Source organism: Armigeres subalbatus, chromosome 2 (genome assembly GCF_024139115.2).
Source record: "Armigeres subalbatus isolate Guangzhou_Male chromosome 2, GZ_Asu_2, whole genome shotgun sequence".
NCBI lineage: Eukaryota > Metazoa > Arthropoda > Insecta > Diptera > Culicidae > Armigeres > Armigeres subalbatus.
Genome location: NC_085140.1, coordinates 249095112 through 249118453, shown reverse-complemented (window position 1 = coordinate 249118453; position 23342 = coordinate 249095112). Strand labels below are relative to the sequence as shown.

Here is a 23342-nt window from a genome sequence, read left to right as displayed (position 1 = left end):
GCGAACGGTCCCGCACAAACGGCTGGGATACACTTTTGCAGCGAGAGTGAAACCAAACACAAACATTCGCTCGGCCATGGCGGTTGCTAGAGCAGGAACGATCCATTCCCGCCGTCGCTGATGCCTTCCGCGAATTGGTATGAGTGAGTTTTCAGCATTTTCCATTGCACCTTATCCGTCTGTCCGTTCGTCCGTCCACCCGTGCCCGGTTGGATTTATGTTGCATATGTTGCGACCAGAGCCACATTCACCCATCGAATCGGGTGGTACGGCAAATGTGAATCAGTTGCTTCCAACTCGTTCGTCAGCAAGGACGTTCATAGAACTGAAGTCGTACGGAAAGTTCTAAGTGAAGAGGATCTTTTTGAAAGTTGCAAGGTTTAATTTTTTTTATAAAGAACACAAGATTCATTGAGAAGAAGGATTGTGTAACGTGATCGTTCTGTTTCCACGATAATCGCTTCGATCGTTATATAGCAACGTGTGTGATCATCATTGAGAGATTGGAGAGATCGATCAGAGTGTCGTCGTCTGGATCGGAAATTGGATATCAAGTGTCATACAGTTTTGTTAAGAGTTTCATGGTTCAATAAAACCAGCTGCTACAGAGGAAGCTAGTGAAGCACTACATACGATCGATATATTTTTTGTGATGTGTTTTATGTGAATGATTTTGAGAGGATCAAGTGTGTGATTTCTTGTTGGGGCAAAAGGAAAAAGGAAGATCCGCTTCCGGTGCGAAGTATTTTTTCTCCTCTGAAGTGCAATCAAGTGATCAAACTGGAACCATCCGTTTCCGATGGTAATTTAAGTAGAACTTTCGGCATCAACACGGCACACCAGTCTTGCGTCACCATGGTTCGAAGTCTGTCGCAGTGGACCAAAACGCTGAGCTTTCCGGCCCGGATCTCGCCAAACCGAAACTCGAAAGAGTGCAACGTGAACGTACTGCCAATTACGCCGCCACCGGCACCGCCGAGGAACAAGTCGACCACTTCGACGACCTCGTCGTCAGCATCGTCCGCTTCGTCGTCGTCGGCGCTGTCCAATTTGTCGGCCACCTCGTCGCCCTCCCCACCGCCGAACGTTCCGATCACGGAAATCAGCCAAATTGTAAGTTTTCTACAGTTAAGCACTTTTTCTGTTTCATGATTTTGATGAAGATTGAATAGTTTTACGCATGGGAAACAATAAAACCACGGGGGCACCTTGTTATACCCCTAATTGAGAAGCGAAAAAGGAATGTGGGCTCTTGCTTTGTCACCTCCTCTGCTTGCCCCGGAGGAGATTGTGATTATACAATGGTGCTGATTGAATTCGTACGCGCAAAAGATAAGAGCGGTGGAATGCGTTTGAAATTAGACTACAATACTGTTTGGCTTTTGTGATTAGGTGCGCACTTCCCGTTGGGCGCCAATAATGGAACCTTATCAGCAGCAGCCGTGGCACACTGCGTAGATCGGATCGGTTTAGTTCGCATGCATAATGTAACTAATTACGTACGGCGGTGTGCACCAGAAGTTTTGAAAGTTGTTTCTTGTTGGCCGAGGGCGCTCACTGTTGGCACTGTCGTAATTAAAATTAGGTCATGGAAATTAATTTGAATATTGGAACATTCTTAACAGGGAAATATTATGCTTCGTTAGACAGATGTGGATGTACTGGCGAAGGTGATTTCACGAACTGCTTTAGTCCGTTTGTGAAAGTTGTGTGGGAAGAGGACCACCAATCTCGTTACTGGGGCTTTTTTCCTTGCAATAGTATGAGGCATTGAAGTCCATCGAAAGAACAGCATTGTGAAAAATTAGAGTTACGGCAATTGAAGATATGAGCCTGTAACAAAACTGTTTGTTATGGAAATCGACTTTCTTTTCGGGAAAGGTCAAATTTTCATCATTTTTGTTTTTCTCGTTCACCATTTTTTTTCTATTTTAAAGGCCGAACTTAGAGCGCGAATTGATTCAACTCGACAAATAAAGATTGTAATTGCGGTGTATATTCTAAATCTGTTGACAAATTCAAATAAATTATTTAAAGAATATAGAGTTTTACGAATTTTGGAACTTAAAAACTATTTGAAATTAGGTTAAGAAAACCTAACAATTTCATTTATTGAAAACCCTTTATTTTACTATCAGCCAAGCTGTCAAACAGCGAATTAACTGAAATAGAATGCAATTTGAGGAACACATTATTGATTTTGACCAAAATTAGAGTCTACAAGTGCGTTTTTTTACAAGACGTTTGATAACGTTTGATAAATAACCAGTTTGTATCAAAACATATTAGTAATAATTTAAATGACGTCTGCCGTTGGTATTTAATCGATAATGGTCCTTTAACAATTACACCATGTTTAGCGTAAAGTTGCGCAAAAGGGAACGGATAAAACCTTTTCTAAACGAAAGCCGTGTTCTTATATTGGCAACATGTATTTTTGATCAACAGTTACTCTTGTGAGTGTGCACTTCTGAGTTTTCTTATTCCGGTTCACTCGGATTCCAGAAACTGCGGACATATGAATTTCTTGTGGTTACCTCTGTAAGCATTTTGGGACCAACATTTCAAAAGAGCGAAACTTGTAAACAGATTTAAGCTTTTGATGCATTCTAAGCCGCCGTAATAAGTATGATGTGATAAGAATACTTCTGTCGCATTTGTTTTGGTTTTTTTTCTTTGTGCAACTGTTCCCAGCACAAAAATATTCATATCGGAAGCTTAAAAGGATTCCGTTCAAAACTCAAAATAATTTCGTTTGGAAAGCCTAAAAATACCATTCAGAAGCGCAAAGGTATTTCATTCGTGAGCACAAAAGAATTCGGTTCAGAACCCCAGAAGATCTCCAGTCGTAGGTCCAAAAGAAATCCATTTCGTACTTTTAGATTTTGGAACGCAGTTATTTGGGCTTTGGGAAAGGAAACATTTTGGTCTTATGAACGATTTTTCGGCTTTCCAAACGGAATTCTTCTGAACTTCTTTACAGAATCCTAGATTTAGGCTTCCAAACAGAATTACGAACGGAATTATTTTGGACTACCGGCCGGAATTCTTTCAAGCTTCCGACTAGAATCCTTTTAGGATACCGAACAAGTTCCTTCTTGGATTCCGACCGGAGGCACACCCTGTAGATTTCTGAACGGAACTATTTAGGATTCCGAATGAAATTTTTTTGGGCATCTGAACGGAAATCTTTTGGGCTATCAAACAGAATCCAGCTGGGCTCCCAAACGGAATCATTCTAGGCTTCCGAACCGAATCCTTCTGGGGGTTTCGAACGGAATCATTTTGAACTTTCGGAAAGAATACTTTTGCACTTGGAACCTTTTAAGCTTCTGAACGAAATCCTATACGGATTCTCAACAGACACCTCTGAAATATCTTCTATTAGTCTTCCGAAAAGAATCTTTTTTTGGCCTATCAATCGGAATTCTTTTGGGCTTCCGAACAAAATCTTTTTGAGATTCCGAATTGATTCCGATTGGAAATCTGTTGGGCTTCTGAACGGAAGTCTGTCAAACGAAATACTTTTGGGCTTCCGAATGGAATTCTTCTAAGCTTCCGAATGATTTTTTGGGCTTCCAAGCTGAAACCTTTTGTACTGTTAGGCTTCTGAACAGAACCATTTTGGAGCTTTCGAACGGAATCCTTTTGGGATTTCTATCAGAATTCTTGTGGGCTTTTGGAATCCTTTTGAAAGCCCAAAAATGTTCCAAGCTTCTGAACGGCATTATTTTTAACTTCTGAACGAATCATGTTAGGTTTTTGAAAGTAATACTTTTGTGCCTTCGAACGAAATTCTTCTGGACTTCCGAACATAATTCTTTTGAGATTCCGAATGGAATCCTTCTTTGATTCCTTCCTAAAGCGTAAACATATTTCATTCGAAAGCTAAAAGGAATTCCATTCGGAAGCCCAAAAGGATAGCGACGAAAAGCCAAAAAAACTCTGTTTGGAAGCCCAAAAGAAAGTCTGGTCCGTTGCTTGGGGTTTCCGAAAGTTATTATTTTGGCTTCCGATTGGAATCCTTCTGGTTTTATAAACGGAATCTATTTGGGCTACCAAATGAAATTCTTCTCAAAAATGTTTTGAGCTATCAAACGGAATCTTGTTGGGCTCTAAAACCAAATAATTTTGATGTTTCCGAATGGAATCTTTCTAAATGCAGTCTTTAAGCTTCTAAACAGAATACTTTCCGGATTCTGAACAGAATCGTCTTGGGATTTCGTACAGAATCCTTTTGGGATTCCGAACGGAGTCCTTCTGGGATTCTATTTGGGTGCCCAAAAAGATTCTGTTTGCAATCCCAAAAGGTTTCTGTAAGGAAGCCCAAAAGAATTCGGTTCGAAGGAAAAATTCCGTTCGGAAACCCAATAGGATTTCGCTTGGATGCCCAATAGATCTCCGTTCATAAACCCAGAAGAGGTCTGTTCTGCTCTTTTGGGCTACTGAATGAAATTATTTGGGCTCCGCAACAAATTCATTTTCCGGATGAAATTCTTTTGGGCTTTTGTATGGATTTTCAGTTAGAAAAAAGTACAGCGAACGATTATAGTGAACGACTACACTTGCAAGTCGCCAGATTTCGAAATTGTTGATGGTACGTTGTGGTACGTTATTACTACAGTAATTATGTTTCATGATTTTTGAATAAATGTCGCAATGTCACTGCTAATTATCCAACCAGCCTTACTAAAATAAGATTGTTTTGTATCAATTTGATTTAAGGTCACTCCTCACAAAATCCAAGTTTCAAAGTGCTTGCGTTTTCGGGGGCATACCACTCGATACGGCGCATAACTGTCATTTTTGTTGATTTAGCTTTGCTGCATCGCAGCAAGCGTGAAAAAATAAAAATGACAGTTGTGCGATGCTTCCGTATCCAGCGGTGTGCCCCCGAAAACGCGAGAACTTTGATACTTGGATTCCGTGAGGAGTGACCTTAATGACTGTTTGAATAAGTTATTTTACGGGGCAAGTCAAATGACTAAACACCTAACACTAATATTCACACTTGATTCAATGGACTCAAATAATGACGATAAAGACGGACTGCCATGCTATTTTACCAAAATAATTGATGGTGAAAATCCGATCAACTACTTCGAAACTGTTTCATAAATTGGCTCATTTGAGAAAGTTGCAATTTTCGTTTGTTTTTAAGGCCAGTACGCTGCTGTGCAAATAGATAGGATACAGAATGATTCCGCTACTGAAATTCCGTGAGCAGTACGGAGCTGATATGTAGAGAAAATTTCGTAACGTTAATAACGCCTGCTAGGTAAAGTAAATGGAGCTGTCACTTTTCCTTACGGAAAAATATTCCGTACGGAAAAGTGATATTTTTCCCATACTGAATCAGCTGTCAAATTTACTTTTTTACTTTTTACCATTCCGTATCAGCAGCGTACTAGGCTTAAAGAAGTTTTCTATCAATTATTTGATATGAGTTACGTTTGTTTCAAACATTCCAATATAATAATATTAGCTATTTTTTTCGAGCACTTTTTCTAAAGGTTCAAATACGGACGCTCTTTACACAAATTTATAAATTTGTATCACAAACCTATCGCTAACCTATATTTATCAAATATTTTTCATTGGCTTATTGGCTATAATAAAGACGAATATTCCCGAAACGCTTTTAAAATTCAATGGAAGGAATATTACTTTGCCAAAACTCTACTGCAGAATTGTGCCTATTTATGGTAAAATTGCTGTTTTAGAGAGTTAAACGCAATACATGACAAATAATCGAATCTCACCTCAGTTTCTTTCAAAGACATTAGTCTCCGCACCGCCTTCGTACAGCGAAGCCATTGCAAATTTACAACACTTTGTTTTCACCTCAGTGCTGTCGAGACCCTGTGAGCTGGAGGAACCTGCAACAAAGAGAACTTTGCGTCACTCTGCCGTCAACAACAATAAATGGTGGTTAGCATTCCATCATCCGACAAATACCGTTCCGACTGTGTGACTAGAAAGTAGCGAACCTTCCACATGCTAATCATGTGACGGTGGTACCCACCCAGTCGGTCACGGCTATGTGCGACCGGCGACGATGCCGGTACCTACAAGGTACCAAAAGTAACCTGCACTGCAAGCCACCAAGGGCACAAGATCACCGCCAGAGTTCATCGTCTTGCTTGCGCGGTGCGGCGCGTTGTGTTCCACCATCATGCCATATGATGATCGGATGGGAAGTGGAGAGAGCACCGAGCAATGTGTAAATGTTTACCCAGCTTTATTGAATTTCACGTTAGACGGCCTACCTTCCCATAGATTTTCCCGTGCGTGGCACAGGGCGGCTGTGCTGGTGTTATGTTTATTTTCAACATTCTTGGAGTAATTTCTCCTCGAGAGTTCGAATGCTCCAGAGTCCAGAGTGGAGCTCCCCTACCTAGCGGGCGGGTGGGGCGGTGCAAGAAGCGTCGACGAATCGTTCGGTGCTCCAAAACTTCAGCCACGCCGCCCCAGCTCCTGCTCCAAGAATGTTTTAATCATTCCGACAGAGTTTGGCTGCTTCGGCTCGGCAATGATTCTACGCTTTTTTTCGAGTTCCATTTCCTCGTTCGCGTTCCCTCATGAAAAGCGATCGCGGGATCGGAGGGACTGGGAATCCGCGCGAGAAAACGCGGAGAGAATAACAATAAAAAATCTGAAGAGGAAACGATCAACGCGAAGAATGAATGAAGAGTAAACTTTATTGTACTTTATTTTTAGTGGTTTTAATGTTGCTACACTTGGCAGCCCACCGCTGGGAAACGGGATAGAGATTAATTGATGGACAGCATACTTAATCCGATGGTTTCATCCGTTATGCAGAACGCCGCCCATCCGACGTAGCTTAGAAATCGTCCAATTGAACCGACAGCTGCGCTTCGAGATTCAAAGATTAACGACGTAAACAAACCCAGATCTCATTTCGGTGGTGGTATCAAATGTCAAAGCAGGTCGTAGATCTTTGCGATCACCCTTTCGGTTACCCAGAATTGTGCAAACATGGCTCGCCGACCACGTCCGCGCTGCACGTCGTCTGTAGATTGCACATATTTTCGCAATCCCACGAGTCAGACTCCATCGTGAAATAAAGGGGACAAGTACAAGTAAGTCACCTCTCACACAATGGGGCAGGGGCGAAGAAAAAACGGTTCCCATGCATATAAAATGAAGGTGTAATATACCTGCCGGTCTACCCACTCACACACCTTCGTCGCTTTTGCCACGGTGACTAACCCAAAAGACAAGAGTGTGTGCGCGCATTGTTTGGCGAGGACCCGAGAGCTCTGAACAAGTTCGCCGTGGACCTGTTGAGACACGTTCGTCGGCAAACCGCACCGATGCGGCGCTCGCTGGTCGTTTCTGCCTCTTTCTCACCACTCCGCACCGACCCCAGTTCCACCGATCCCGTTGACTCCAGCTCCGGTGGATCAACAAACACGGACGATGACTACTTCAATAATGACTGAGCGCAATCTCAGCACTGGTGTTTTTTTTTTCGGTTTGCACAACGACCTTCTCCGCTGGTTGCGGCTCATGTTTTCACCGCACGAAAGATCACGGCCTCCAAACCGTAACTTATTAGGTCTACCTTAAATTACCCATGCAGGAAATGCGAAGGGGCCGAGCAAAAGAGAAACGTATCACACATTACCCTTATTTGCAATTTTCTTCACTTTTAATTGCGCGCCGCCTGAAATTGGATCTCAGAAGGCCGGAAATCGCACGTGAAAGTAGAGTAACGCTAATATCGTCGAAACAGAATTGTCTCTGACACTCGATCCCATTCGCGAACACTGTCACTCCAATTCTCAGCGTCAGCACTTCCGATAAGATACAGTCGTTTGCGCCAATATCCGCTCAATTATTCCGGACGTTGTTGCTTTCGGGTTAAACAATTAGTCATAAATATTTCGTCATCATCATCATCTTGTCGTTTGGATGCCGCGATTGGACTGGTCGCAGACAGACTTATTCGCTCCAAGCGATGACCCGATGAGTTCGAATCGCATTCATAAGCATTTGGAATTCCATTCACATTCGTTCTAATGAAGTCGCCGGCTTATTGCGGTTAGGTGGGGTGATGATGACCGCACTGCTGACTGGGATGGTTTGGGTGACGCGCACAAATTACGAAACACATTTTCATAAGAAATACAAAGCATATTTTATGTAGATAATAATGCTTCTACAGACCAATTCTCATTTTAGTTTGTTACGTCATCTATATACGAGCCTCATCCATCCGTTCATAAGTTTTTATTCTTGAGCATTCTTTCAACAGTTGTCGAGACGTTAAATCCGGGCGATGCCCTTCAATTTCATTAGGGATGCTCGGTTTTGAACGTTTTAAAACGTGAACAAATTTTACTCTGAGGCTATTTTGTAATGTTAAAACAATTCTTTTTTCTTAAATTTTTGTTTAATTGAATCTGAAAAAGAACCTACTTCCACTCAGCCGAATGGGCTAAATGTGTCTAAATTGACCAAGCCTGAACCCTACAACCCTACTTCAAGAAAAAAAATCTCATCATTGCCGCCGCACTATGTTTAATGTGCTTCCTCCCTATAAAAACATAATACCCTTGCTTGCCATAAGAACGGCAATACAAACATATAGAAGCGAAACTCGGATTTATTGGAAGCGGATGCTTCCATAAAACCGTTGTGTATCCATTCTGTGGCGCGTTTTCCGATTTCGATGTTTCTTTCCTCGAAATCATAATATTTACATAAGGCAGAAAACATTATTTTCTCCCATTGAATCTCGTTCTCTATCTTTTCTTGTCCACTCCACTCAAAAGGCAAAGAACATTTATTAATTTATTGAAATTGGAAATAGTTGATGGTTGATATTTACTTTGTTAGCACATAAACCAATGCAAACATGTGACTTGTCCCCGCAAGAAACCCATCAGGGACCGATCGGTGTTAGGATATTTCCTAACAATTATCCATTCATCACCACGCAGTGCCTTCTGAGAACAACAAAGGAGTCCATTCCTCGCCCTTTTCCTTTCCGAAGAAAGCCTTCTGGGCCTACTTGGACTCACAGCGCGAGATAACAACGCAAGACCGGCATGTCATAAATTCCCATGCCTACCCGGACTCGGCTCCGCAATTTGAATTGGCCGACGCTGACGACCCTGGCAACTTTCGATGTTTACATTTTGATACACTCGTCTTGTTGGTTGACGGACGGATATCTTTTTGCGCAGCGCAACGCAGCCACTATAGAGGCAGCGTATTTGCATAAACCCGTTGGACTATCCGGGTTCGTATACGAGTGCCGGTTCACGTGGTGGGCTAAAAATACCCTAGCAGCGTCGATTCCAGGCAATTGCATCGCAAACAGACAGAAATCCAATGGTAAACTTGTAACGCTACCGATGGTAAATAATCAGACGTTTTGACGTTGGTTGAGTGCGATTTGGAAGTCGTGGTGGCACAAAAACACGAGAAATGGAGAGCAGATTAATGGGCTACTTTTCTTCATTTCGTTTTAAACGTTAAAACTTTTGTTTCACTATTTTGACACATCGCATAGGGAAAATTAGGGCGACGAATATTTTAGTACAGTTCAGTGCTACCACCAGTGCCCCCTGAGTGTGTAGAGCAGAGGGGACCGCGCGGCAGCGCCCCTGTTTGTCATTCAAAACCATCTTGGCTGTACACTTCGTCAAGAAGAGGCGCTCGTAAATCATTCACGGGTGGCTTACTGTAATTTATTTTTTACGGAGGAGAAAATATGCCCAAAACCACAACCGTTTCGAAGGGAAACGTCGGAGGCCTAAAAACAATTAAAAATGTTAAACCATTTTTACAAAAAAAGATCGGACTAGCACTAAGTGCTGCAGTAAATCAACTCCAAAAATATTGAAACACGTGAACGCCATCTCAGAAATGCAGAAGACCTTGGACTTTTTAGTTAGTTTCATTCACACCGGTGCTTGCGATCTCAATCAAATTATACGTCAGTGCTTCAAATCTGATCGTTTACAGTAGAAATACTAGAATAAGAGATCGGCGAAGACGCCATCTTGTTTCCAATCGAACCGTCAAAAGCGGTTCCATTTCGACTTGTTTACTTTTTGCTTCCATAAGAAGCAAGCAAAAGTTCAAGTGCTGCCAATATAATTTAAACGATTTCATGTATTTTCATACGTTGCCATTTCGTCAGTTTTTCACTCCGCCGGTCTCTGGTTATAGGGTTGCTAGTTTACAGTACAGGTGGGTAGGTGATCCACAGAAAATTTTAAGGCACAAAAACTAACTCGAGAAAAATCGATCGAGCTTGATCGCAGCCTTCAATCATTTTTTGTTGTTGCTATAACTAGGTTTACTTAGTTAGTCGATACTTCCGTGAAATCGGAAGCATATATAATTAGTTATCTAAATCGACGCGAAATGAAGATGACGATGCGTTTCGATCGTCTACGCAACAGAATCTACCACTTTAGTGAAGACGGATGGATCGCAATTCATAAATCGGGTTGAATTGAATCGAATTGTTTGGAAAACAGTTTCGCTTGGATTGGTGAATTAATTCGATCGCTATATCTGCAAACATGTGATTACACATGAACCGTGTCTTCATTCTTGTTGGGGTTGTTGGATCATGACTGCAAACGAAATTTGCTGATTTTGTAAAACTGTTGCTGCTGTTTGTTTATCCTTCCACCTTTTGATATGCGGAATGTAGGAAATTGGAATAAGCAAAAACTGCGTTTTTGTGGTAAACAACTGTGAAACAAACCACCGACTGGAGGCAAGGAAATTGAAAAATTGGCATAATAGGCATAGGTGGTGCGTTCATTTGCGCTTGCCAAATCTATTCGTCGAAGCAATTGCACAAAATAGGTCGATCGAGTTCAAAAAAAAGTAAGATACTGATAGTGAGCAAATATCAAACGCAAACCATATCTACTATAGATATAGTGCCATTGGTGGCAACTTGGTCATCCGAGTTCTTTGGCAGAAGTTCGTCTTGGCTAACGGGTTGCCAATGCGATAGTTATGAAAGGGTGGTATATTCCAATTAGATGCCGAAACGCTCAATTCGAATTCGCTTTTCGCTTAATTCGAATTCTAACTGCTAGAACTAGTCGTTGGTATAGGATAGAGATGGAAACGGTATGAAAGCTCATTTCCAGTTCTAGCGATTGCTAGAACATGAGAAATATATGCAAAGATATAAAGTAGGAGGAATAGAAGAGGCCTGGAATTGAACTCACGACCTCCTGCGTATGGGGCAGAAGTGGGAGCCATATGACCACCAAGCCCATTACTCTTGTCGATCTTTCTATATCATGACAAATAACTACATTTGTGATATTTGTAATATCATAGATTCCGGAAATTAAGTTCCATTGTTCACAAAATATCTTCAGATGACGAGTCTGCATCAGTAACCAATTTACCTTAGTAGTGGGAGACGATCAAATCGTATAAAATATCACACGATTGTTTTCCTTTGAAAATGATTTTTAGTGAACTAAGCAAAATCGGAAATTGCCCAATGGAAAATAAAAAAAATGCACGAAACTTTGAAGTAAACATAAAAAAATATGACAAATACAAAAATTAGTACATAAACTGAAACTTTACAACGTTTTAAACTCGTTAAACCTGAAATATTCTAAAAGCCTGAAAGTTTAAAAATCTTAAAATATAAAATGTCAAAAATCCAAGCAAAAATCTATTGGTCTAAAAATCTAAAAATATAAAAACTTGAAGCGAAAGATTATTTATATCAAAATTAAAATATCACAGAATACACAGATCTAAAAATCTAAAAACATAAAAATTTAAAAAAATCTTATCAAATGTAAAAAAACATAAAAATGTTTAATATGCAAAAATCGAAACAAAAAATCAAAAATAAAAATCCTAAAATCATAAAACTCCAAAAATTAAGAAATCTTGAAATGCTAACACAAACAAAAACACAAAAATCTTAACATTTAAAAATCAAAAGATTTAAATTTAAAATGTCACTAACAAAACTTTAAACTCAGAAATCTAAAATATAGTGATCTAAATATCTAAAAAACTATAAACCCTCAAACTTTAAAAATAATCAAATATCATAATCAATAATCAAGATTTTAACATCTAAAAATTAAAAATTAAAAAAAAACAAAATCTGAAAACTTTAAAATCTCATAGGTATCTAAAATTCTAAAAATTTGGAATCTTTAAAATCTAAAAATTAAAAAAACTAAAAAAAAATTGTAAACTAGGGGAACTAGAAATATTAAAATCTAAAGATCTACGAATCTGAAAATCAAAAGGCTTAAAATTTTGAAAACCGTCAAATTTAAAAAATCACAAATCTTTAAATTAATTTAGAAATCTAAAAATCATGAAATCATAAAATAAAAAATCTATACTTCTAAAAATCCTAGTACAGTCGCCTCTCTACATCTCGATATTGAAGGGACCATCGAGATAAGGAGAGATCGAGGAATGGAAGAAAAAATTAAAATGGGTACTAGATTGTAAAAAGCTCGTTGCTATGAACAACGACAACAAAACAAATTAGAGGTGTGCGCCGCCGCGCCACGCCGCCGCCGCCAATAGTTTTTGGCACGCCGCCGCCGCCGGCATTTTTGCATCGGCGCGCCGCCGTTTGGAATTCGTCACGCCGTTGGTCTATAATTTTCCACGCCGATTTAAAATTGAAGAAGTGCGCAGAATTTTCCGTTAAAATTTGTACGATTTATTGAAATTTCTGTTAACTTCTGTAGATTTTCCAGGGATACCGACAGGGAATCCTCCAAGGATTTCGATGATTGAAGTGAACCTCCAGGAACTCTGAAAGCAATCCACCAAGGATTCCGACAGGAATGTTCTAGGGATTCCAATGAGAATTGTCTAGAGATTCCGAATAGAATGCATCAGGAATTCCAAAGAGAATATTCAGGGATTTCGTAGGCAAAGTTCCAGGGATGTAGAAGCAAATCGTCGAATGATTCTGAATCAATCTGTAGAGGGATCCCGAAAAAAATCGTGGAATCCTCCAGAGACTCCGTAAATAATTCTCCAGCGATTCCGAAGGGAATCCACCATGTATGTTCAACCAAATCGTTGAAGGATTCCGAAGCAAATCTTCGAGGGACTCCTAAGCAAATATTTGAGGGATTCCGAAGTAAATCGTTGAAGGAGTCCGAAATTAACCTTCTTGTCGAATGATTCCGAAGCAATTCGCCGATGGATACCGAAGCGAATCGTCTGAGGGATTCCGATCGTCGAAGGATTTCGAAGCAAATCATTGAGGGATTGCGAGGCAAAACGTCGAGAGACTCCAAATTAAATATTCAAGGGATTTTGAAGCAAATCGTCGAAGTATTCTGAAACAAATCCTCAATCAATTACGAAGAAAATCTCCGAACAATTTCGAAACAAATCTTTGAACGACTCCGGAGGGATTCCGAAGCAAATTAACGAGAGATTGGGAAACAAATCCTCCCACAGATTCCCAAAAGTATCCCTTAGCGATACCGATCTAAAGTGAATTCTTCTGGATTCCGGTTGGAATATTTCGATGATTGTCAATGGAATTCTTTAAAGTTTCCTATGAGAATTCTTCTCGGATGCTGATGGGATCTGTGGAAATTATTATGCTGGTAGGCAAGCGGAAGTCTGCTGGAAAATTGTCACTCTAGTCCGTGATGGTTGCCCACATGTCTTTGCTTTCTGGCAAAGTATCACTTTTGCGTTGATTGATATTTTAGATTGATTTTTAGTATTTCTCCGTTGTTGTTCATATTAAGCTTATTCTGATGCTTTCAAATCATTTAGATATGTATTGCCTTTTCACAATTATCAACAAGTGCAATTTCGCTGCCACACAGGATTCTTTCTCAGAAATAAAAAAAACTCATTTGTCTTCCACTCATTTTATTTTGATGGGCTGAATATGTTTTCAAACTTTTTCAGTAATTCGTTCGGCTATAAGTTAAAAACTTACATCACCTTCAAATTATCTTTACAAATCGTGGGGGGCTATTTTTTTCTCTAGGAAGGGGTAACCAATTCCCCCCTCTCCCAATTAACGATTTGGTCATTTGGCAAGTGTCGCTCGGCTGAATGGGTCACTCTGCCAAAAAAGCCGTTTAGCTGAATAGGTTATTTGGCAGAAAAAGCTGTTTGGCTACGATGTTTGTTTTGTAGAGTCAAATGACTCTTTCTGCCAAACGACATTTTCGGCCAAATTACAATTTCAGCCAAGTAAACTGTTAGGACAAACAACTTTTGCGGTCGAATTACCAATTTGGCCGAATGAGCCTTTCGGCTGTTTCTCGCTCTCCACCAAATGTTATTTTCGGTCAAACCATTTCGACCTAATACCGTTTGGACAAACGTTTAATTCAGCCTAATGGGCTTTTGGCCAAACCTGTTATTCTTGACTTTCGGGCAAACGACAGGTAGGGCGATTTGGCCGATAGACACAAGGTCGGAAGATGTTTGGCCGAATATGTCATTTGGCCGAACAAACCATTAGGCCAAAACTCATTTGGCCGACAATTTTATTTAGCTGAAATGGACATAGGGCAAGCAACTTGATTTAGACACCTACAGATTTTGGACCCTCCTGGTGACATTTTCATGAATTCTGACCAAAAATCAATGCCGCTGCTTATTCCATCACTGGTTTCAAGAGAATAATGTTGTTCTTCTTTTGTTTAACTAGTTTCCTGTGGGCAAAAAGGCAAGCTTTATAATGCGTTACGCTTTAAAGCATACATCGCTTAAAATCTCAAAATGCAAACAATAAGTTCATGTCAAAGTTTAGAACTTAGAATGCAGGAATCATCTTATTTATGTATGTCAATCGAAGAATAAGGCTTTGCTTCGGCTCATTTGACCAGAGCGAATTGTTAATTCTACCTTTAGGAGACTTAATTGGAGGTGTGCAAAATGTGTTCATTTGAGGGTCCAAAATATGTTGCACTATCTAAAACAAAGAATATTTTCATTTAAAAAAAATTGCCAATTTCACTGGTTTATCAATAAATGAAGCCCATTTGGAATTTCTATTTAATAAATAAGACTTTTATCTTTGAACTAGTGGGATTTCCGCCCGTATCGAACCTGTATTTCAATAGATATTAGCAGATATTGGGAAGTACTTCCTCTAGGGGTCCAAAATAGGACATTTACCCTAGGGGTCCAAAGGTCCAAAATAGGACATTTACCATTTGGCCGCAAAAGTCGTTTGGTCAAAAAGTTGTTTGGCCGAAATTGTCGTTTGTCGGAAAGGCCACTTGGCCGAAAATATTATTTGGCCAAACCGGTGGATATTTTTGACCATATTACCCGTTCAGTAATCAACATTTGGTTGTTGGACCAAATGACCCTTTCTGTCAAACAACCATTTCGTCCGAATGACATTTTCGGCCTTATAACTTATTCGGCCAAACGTAGTGTTAGAGAAGAGTTTTTTTTCGGCCAAATTACCAATTCGGCAGTATGTCGCTTTGGCCAAATGAAATTTTTTCCGTTGTATAACCGTTTCCGAAGAATTTTGTATAGAAATTTTAAAAATCCCATGCAAATTCCAATGAATTTCCTATTAAAAATTTCGAACAATTTGCCAATTTTTTTGTTAATGTCCACATTTTGACCAATCTCCCGCGGAAAATTTGAGGAATTTTCTGTGTAAATTTCGAAGAACATTTAACAGAAACTTTCCGTGGATTTTCCGAACATTTCCCTGTGGAAACTTGAAACAATTTTCCTTAGAAATTCCAAAGTGCTTCCTTGGAAATTCCAAAGAATTATCAAAACTTCAAAGTAGTAGCCATGGAGAATCCGAAAACTATTTTCAAATGAATATTCTGGAGCAGCTAAAATAATTTCATGAGAAGTTTATTAGATTTTTCCGTCGAAATTCAGAAGATTCTTCCGTTGAAGTCTTAAAAACATCCTGAAATAATGCAGAAAAAAATCTTCAAAAAAAACTTCACGCCGATTCATGCCGCCGCCGCCGCCGGCTAAAATGGCTTTCGGCGTGATGCCGAAAACGCCGCCGCTGCCGACCTAAATTCTGGCAAACGCCGCCGCCACCAATTTTCGGACCGGCGCACACCTCTAAAACAAATGTCATATCTTGTTGTTCAAATGTTTGTTATTCTCCAAAAATCGTCTAGTAGCCTAGAAATATTAATATATCGACAGAGGGAGAGAAAATCCTGAGCAAAGTATGACCAGAACACTTCGAGATAAAGAGATATCGAGATAGGGAGGCTATCGCGATGTAGAATGCCCAAATGTATGTAAATTGAAGGGACCGAGAAAACCATAGGAAGAGATATCGAGATATAGAACATGGAGATGTGGAGAGTCGACTGTATCCCAAAATCTGCAAAACTAACAATACGAAAATTTTAAAAAATCTTTAAATATAAAAAACAAAAAAACGTCTTCTTCTTATTGGCATTACATTCCCCACTGGCACATTGCCGACGAAAAATTGTGGCTTTAATATTTGATTTTTTTTGTAGCTACCACGCGTATAATCCTGGTAGCACCTTGAATTGAAAGCAAGTTTTCAAAACTTAATCTCTCTTATAAACGTCCAAATCATCCATCAAAGAAACCATTTATCCCCACGAAGACAATGCAGATGACAACGCCATTCGACGCCACACGGCGGTAGCGAGCAGTCGCCCCTTCCCATACGAATTCAACCCGACCAACGCAGTCGACCATAAGCTGCGCGATTTGATCGCAGCAGGCGGCATGCGCATAATTAATTTCCCATTTAGCGCGGGCCAAAGCGGAGCCGAACCGGGAGGCAAGGTCAAGCAGCCCAACCGACGCGACCGTTCGTTGTTCAAGTGGATCGTCTTCCTTTAGCCCCCGGAAGACCTTTATTGCTTTGTTGGGCTTTGCGGTGGGGTCTCCGATATCGGAAAAATATGCACGCCCGGGAGCAAAGTGAAGCGGCGGCGGTAATCAGCGCGCGTCCATCCGCCGCGAAGACCGACAGGGCAAAAGAAGGTGGAACATGTTTTGTTATTTACACATTCGGTCGACCGTGCGCCCGGTCCCGGTCCTCGGCAAGAGGTTGGGGAGCGCAGCGTAGTACTTCATTTCCGGTGACCCTTTCGATCGAGCCGAGTGCGCACACACGGAGCGTTGCCGTGGCCTGCTATGATTGCGCGTGGCTTCTTTCTCTGCGTTGGACGATAATCGCAAGTTGGTCGATTGCGACTTTAATAACCGACCGATTATAAGAAGCTCGATTCGAAATGAAAAAAAAGTCAATCGAGCCGGACAGGATCGTTGAACCATTATAATTGATTACGGTCGAGTATGCGTGCGTAGCAAAGCGTACCAGCATAGTTGATAAGCATTTTTGTTTGCACCGTTTGTTGATCTACGAACGGAGGAAAACCGTAATTTCTGATGGGTTGTCAGTCCGATGTGTAACAAGGTCAACTTGTTAAGACTAGCAACGCGCACAAGCTATGCGTGCACTGGCGGGCTAAGTCGACAATTTTCCCACACTCTGCAGCACCGGTGCAAGTTGCATTGAAGTTATGTATGAGACACGAAGCACTATTGGCAGCGATTGATGTCATGGGGAGAGTCTTTTAGAGGGTGCAACTGTCTGACTGATTGACTGACTGACTGACTCAGACCAAGTGCGTAACCATCATAGGTGCAGGGGATTTCAGAGCTCTTATCGGGTTTCTTATGTAAATAGACAATCTCGAAATGAATTGATTCCTTCCTCTGTTCGAGTCCGGCGTTAAACGGCTCCATACGCTTCCACATGCTTACTGAACTGGATTGATTCTGCGTTCTGTTTTGATTTCCGTTCTTCGACCGCGATCAATCGCGCAAAGAATATGAACTGAAAAAGCACTGCTTGCGTAATCACGGCGCTCGGAAAGTCCATTGCTTCCATTGGAATTGGACAAGTTTGAACAGACCTCCCTTTGTGGAGAGATCGCAGCACCGGATGTTGATATTTAGGAATCGTTCCGTTCGATCTCTCTGGATCGAGTTTTACATACATATGTGGTGTGAAATACCCTCCAATTAGTCAACGTTTATCGAGATTTTGGAAAGAAAAAAAACAAAGCAACTCAAAAACGCCCCCTGACGAATTAATTCAGAATATTGTTCAACGGTCAACCGATCACCTCGCTTGATAACTCCCTTACACCTTCGCAACGCGAAGTTTCTAACTCCACATAAATCATATTGAATCGCTAGCTAAACCTGTTTCCTACGTTTTTGTCTCTCATTCCACAGATCTACCCGGACCCGGAGTCGGAGAAGGCCATCATGGGATCGCTGGTGTTCTGTATCCATCACAAGCAGGGCTGCAAGTGGTCCGACGAACTGCGCAAACTCAAGGTAATTATTCCTCATCGTCCGCAATACATTGATCCGCGATGGCGATCATCCTATCCTAAATATTCAGGACGGCCAGGCAACCGGTTGGTCGGTCGGTGCGATCGGTTTTATGGCCACTTTGCATCGGCACCGGTACATCAACGACGGCGCAATTTACCTACTTTTTTCTTCGGCTTATTTTGGTTGGGCCGAGTGGCGGTCGATTAAAAATGCAAGAGGCCATTCGCAGTCGGACCGCGACGACTGGTAGTGTGCGCCGGACCAGACCAAATTTGATTCTCGCGGTCATTAAACTGTTAAATTGTTCGACTTTTGGAAATCAAGTGCTCCATGTTGGTTCGAATGTACGTACATGACTGCTGAGTTTGTGGAATGATAAACAGTTAAAAGCACTACACTCGTTAGAATAAATTCTTTCTTGTAAACCGTTACTTAATATTTCAAAAAATACATTACCCACAGACAAAACAAACATAACAAATTGAACATTCACTCATCAAGCAAATGTCAAACTTGAGCAAATCTGATGCACTCGCCACGAGTAATCAATTGGCCAACTAATGATTATTCAAACTGACCAGTAAATCTGTGAACGATGAAACGAGTGTTATGTGTGTTTGTCTGTGCATCCCTTAGTGCATTGCGGTCATTTGCGACTTAGAAACAACCTTCATAACCTCATAACTTCGTTACAAAACGAGATAAATATCTGAAGAATCTGAGTTTTTTTTAACTAATGTAAAAAATCTTCGCTGCTTGGTAAATTTGTCTGGATTTTAATAAAATTGACTGATAACTCTGTTTGTTAGAAAATTCCCTCAATTCTGTACCTCACAAACCAGCTCAAAACCTTCCGAGTGCATCAATGCTTGAATATAGCAATGCGCTAAATTCAAAATCACCCTTGCCCAAATATTACATTTTAACTCTTCTTCGCAATTTGAACGATTCCAATTATAAATTGATCTTTGCCTCATAACGATAAATAGTTGCATTGCGGCTGAACTTTTAATTCTCATTCCACTGCTCAACACTATTCTGTCGTCCTTTCCATGGCAGCACATTGCACCAAACAAGTTTCCATCTAGAGCGTACACACACTTAGTTGACATACCTTTCCATTATTTTTTCGCTCTTCGTTTTGATCCGCCAAACAACCTACAACGGCTCGGAAAGTAAGCACTCCACAAATGGCTAACAGCAGATTAATCAACACTGCGGCGACGGTGGCGGCGGCGTCGTTGCGACCTGTTGTGGTGCCAGTGGAGGAAAACCTACGCAAAAATGTCCTACCCTCCGCCACTAATAAGCCTGATGGGTTTTACGAAAATATCACCTTCAAATGGTGTACAAGGTGATCAAGAGGTTCAAGCGGGGTAAGGTGCTCATTTCTAGATTCCTGCCCGCGCATTTAATAATGTAATTATTTTCGGCCCCCAGAACGGCCTCCATTGGGGTGCGTGGCGGGCGCGCGCCTTATCTCGCTAATAAGATTTAATTGAATGAAACCTAGCAGTAAGAATTGATGCTTCGAAACGAACCGGTAGAATGCGCACCTCAGCGTCAATCGGTCGCCCAACTAGCGATGGAATCAGGTTAAGAAGACCGTTAAGCCTCTCTTCTGACGCGATCGTCGCCCATCGTCGCAAAACAACCGCGCACTAAGCTGATGATCGTGTTTTGCGTTATGGCCGTTGTTTGAACTTTTTCCCGCTGCCAGCCACCGTGTGCCAACGACACCGTCAGTTGCTTTCCCGTTCATACTAGTTTCAACATTTTGCAGCCTGCGAAACGAATAAGCACCAACCGCTAATTACGACTCTTTCTTTCTTACATTTTCTCCCAGGCTCACCTGAACACCTGCAAGCACGATGCCATCCCGTGTCCCAACAAGTGCGGCTCGCAAATCCCGCGGGTCATGATGACTGATCATCTGGCCTTCACCTGCATACTACGTCGTGCCATCTGCGAGTTCTGCAACGTGGAGTTCACCGGAATCGGCCTCGAAGAGCACGCGGGAACCTGCAGTTCCGAGCCGGTCTACTGCGAGTCCAAGTGCGGAACCCGTGTAGTGCGTGGCCGCATGTCCATCCATCGTGCCAAAGATTGTGCCAAGCGGCTGCGACGATGTCCGCACTGCAGCCGAGAGTTCAGCGCCGATACGCTGTCCGCTCACGGTGCCACGTGCCCACGAAGCCCAGTGCCATGTCCCCAGCGTTGCGATGCAGGCCCATTCGCCCGGGCTGACCTCGAAGGTCACCTACGTGACGAATGCAAAGCCCTATCGGTACCGTGCACCTTCAAAGAGGCCGGCTGCCGGTTCAAGGGACCGCGTCATCTACTGGAAGCTCACATCGAGTCCAACACCTCCGCTCACCTGTCGCTGATGGTTTCTCTGTCAGGTCGGCAGGGGCAGCAAATCAACATGCTCAAAAACGCTATGGCCAAACTCAGTACCAACTACACCGGAACGCTACTGTGGAAAATAACCGACTGGTCCGCTAAAATGATCGAAGCCAAAAGCAAGGACGGTCTCGAGCTGGTCTCGCCGCCCTTCTACACGAGTCAGTACGGTTATAAACTACAAGCCTCCATGTTCCTGAACGGTAACGGACCCGGTGAAGGAACGCACGTTTCCGTTTACATCAAAGTTCTCCCCGGCGAGTATGACGCCCTTCTGAAGTGGCCATTCTCCCATTCAGTGACCTTCACATTATTTGAGCAAGGAACCCTCGGTAGCCAAGGTGGAGTTGCGGAATCCTTCGTTCCGGATCCATCGTGGGAAAACTTCCAACGCCCTTCCACCGAGCCGGACGCCCTTGGATTCGGATTTCCACGGTTCGTGTCCCATGAGCTGCTCAACCGTAGGCCATTCGTCCGGGAAGACACCGTCTTCCTGCGCGTCAAGGTAGATCCCAGCAAAATCGTCGCCGTGTGAAACGGCTAACGAAGATTGAAACAAAAAAAATAAAAGACTCCTAGTTCGTAAGCGTTAAACCCATGATTACCCACAACGAGAGAACAATGAACTGCATTTATAATACGATTCGCACTCTGTAAATATAGTCGAGTGAAACTAACATACTGATTAGTGTAGCGATTGCCAGAGGGAACCTCTCGATCGCATGTGTACATAGACCACGAATTTCGAAACCAGAGGTCGGCCCTCGAAACTCTGTAAAAGCACACCCGAGCGATCAACGCCACAACGAAACAAATCAGCTTGACAATCTCAATGTTTTAAGTTACGATTTTGTTAATGTATCATGTTTAAAGTCCTTCCCAACCGTATCGTTCCAAGGAGTTACTCAGCTGAGGTCTCTTATTATGAACAATCGAGTATCGATAGACGAGAAAGAAGTAATACTACCGCTGGAATCATGCCAAAGTTTTGTTTGGATGGCTTTGCGCAACCTGACCCGGGTCCATCACCCACCACGGTTAGGCAAAGCTTACATCATAATCAAAAGCTCTGTCCTCTAATAGAACACCCTTGTCTTTCTAATGTTTTTCTCTCTCATCTGTTAAAATTTTTAGTTCTAGTAAAAATTTTCCCAGACTGTCTAATTTCTACTTCAAAGATGAGGGTTATTATTTTGTCGATTGAACATAGAGGTCAGATGGAATAACTTTTTCTTCACCTAACATTAAGTAAGTTTTCGAGTCATTAGAATATAGGGATAATTGTTAAATATCGGTTTTTTGATTTAAACTCCCTAGTGTTGGCGAAATCACGCGCCGTGAGCATAGTTCTGTGGAGATCAAAGCTAGGGAACCATTTCAATACAAATGTAGTTTGCTAAGCCGTATTTAACCATTAATATTCATAAGCGATTACACAGTCTAGTGATAAGGTTCGCAATTGAACGAATATACAAATCAAAATGAAACAAGTTAAACTCTTGCGTAAAATAATTCAAATTAGATGACAAAACTCCCAATTTATTGTCCGACATTCTGTGATCAATTTTAGTCATGTTTTCCAAGTTCCAATGTTTTAATTATGTAAACTACTGCCGGTTCTCAATCAAAAGTTTCAAGCATTGGGTGGTATTGTTTTAAGTACAGGAAGATTCTTTTTGGTAATGGAAACTTTAATTCAGCCTTTAATTTTAGCTACCTTCTGGATAATAACTTCGACGTACAGTTCGGCGAGCTCGTGGTTCATCTATCGCCGCCACATACCGTACTCTTGCACACCGACCGCTAAAGATGGTCTTAAGCGCGTCTGTCACGTACCCCGCGAGCCAGCAAATCCTTCTCGAGCATGGTCCAAGTTTCATGTTCGGTCTATGAGCGTTTTGTACATGATTTGGTGCGGGTGTGAATCTTTTTTGAACGCAGTTTCTTCTGCAACCCGTTATATTTATTTATTATCAGACTAAAGGGTCGAACACAATGCTGCGTCATCGCAGACTTCAACTTCATCGCATATGGATCCGGCCATATGCGATGAAGTTGAAGTCTGCGATGACGCAGCATTGTGTTCGCCCCATAAGGCCAGTGTCAAGATGAATACACCACTAGGTGTTCCAATCTGCCAAATTCACGATTCAGCCATCTTGGATTTTAGTATGGGAGAGCCAGTCGGTTTGTTTATGTTTTGCACCAAAAATGATTTTTTCACCCCAGCCTTCTTCTCATCCATAAATTGGACAGATTGAAACACCTAGTTGTGTATTCATATTGGCCACAGTGGTCTGTGCATCAGCATTAGCATTGAGCAATTCGCACAAATTCGTAGGTAGTACAAGCCAAGACTATTGTACGAGAATAGCATCACTTTCATCTCATCCGTTACCACAGGTAATGATTTGGGACTAATCACTACCTCTTAGATGGAAGCAATGCACTTTCCAATAGTCGAGATCTGTCCTGGCCACGTCCTTGCGAATGCTGAGGAAGGGGGAGGATGGTTAGTTGGACACCTACTTAAGAAAGATGCAGAGAACTCTACGACCTCTCATATG

The 23342-nt window shown here is 41.7% G+C and overlaps 1 protein-coding gene across 1 annotated transcript; it reads left to right on the top strand.

Moving 5' to 3' along the window:
• The first annotated feature begins 277 nt into the window (after positions 1-277).
• Positions 278-22271, top strand: LOC134212049 (TNF receptor-associated factor 4). Its single transcript, XM_062689550.1, has 3 exons — positions 278-1113; positions 18268-18372; positions 20219-22271. The coding sequence occupies exons 1-3, from the start codon at positions 856-858 to the stop codon at positions 21308-21310; spliced, it is 1455 nt and encodes a 484-aa protein (XP_062545534.1). The 5' UTR covers positions 278-855; the 3' UTR covers positions 21311-22271.
• Positions 22272-23342: the final 1071 nt, after the last annotated feature.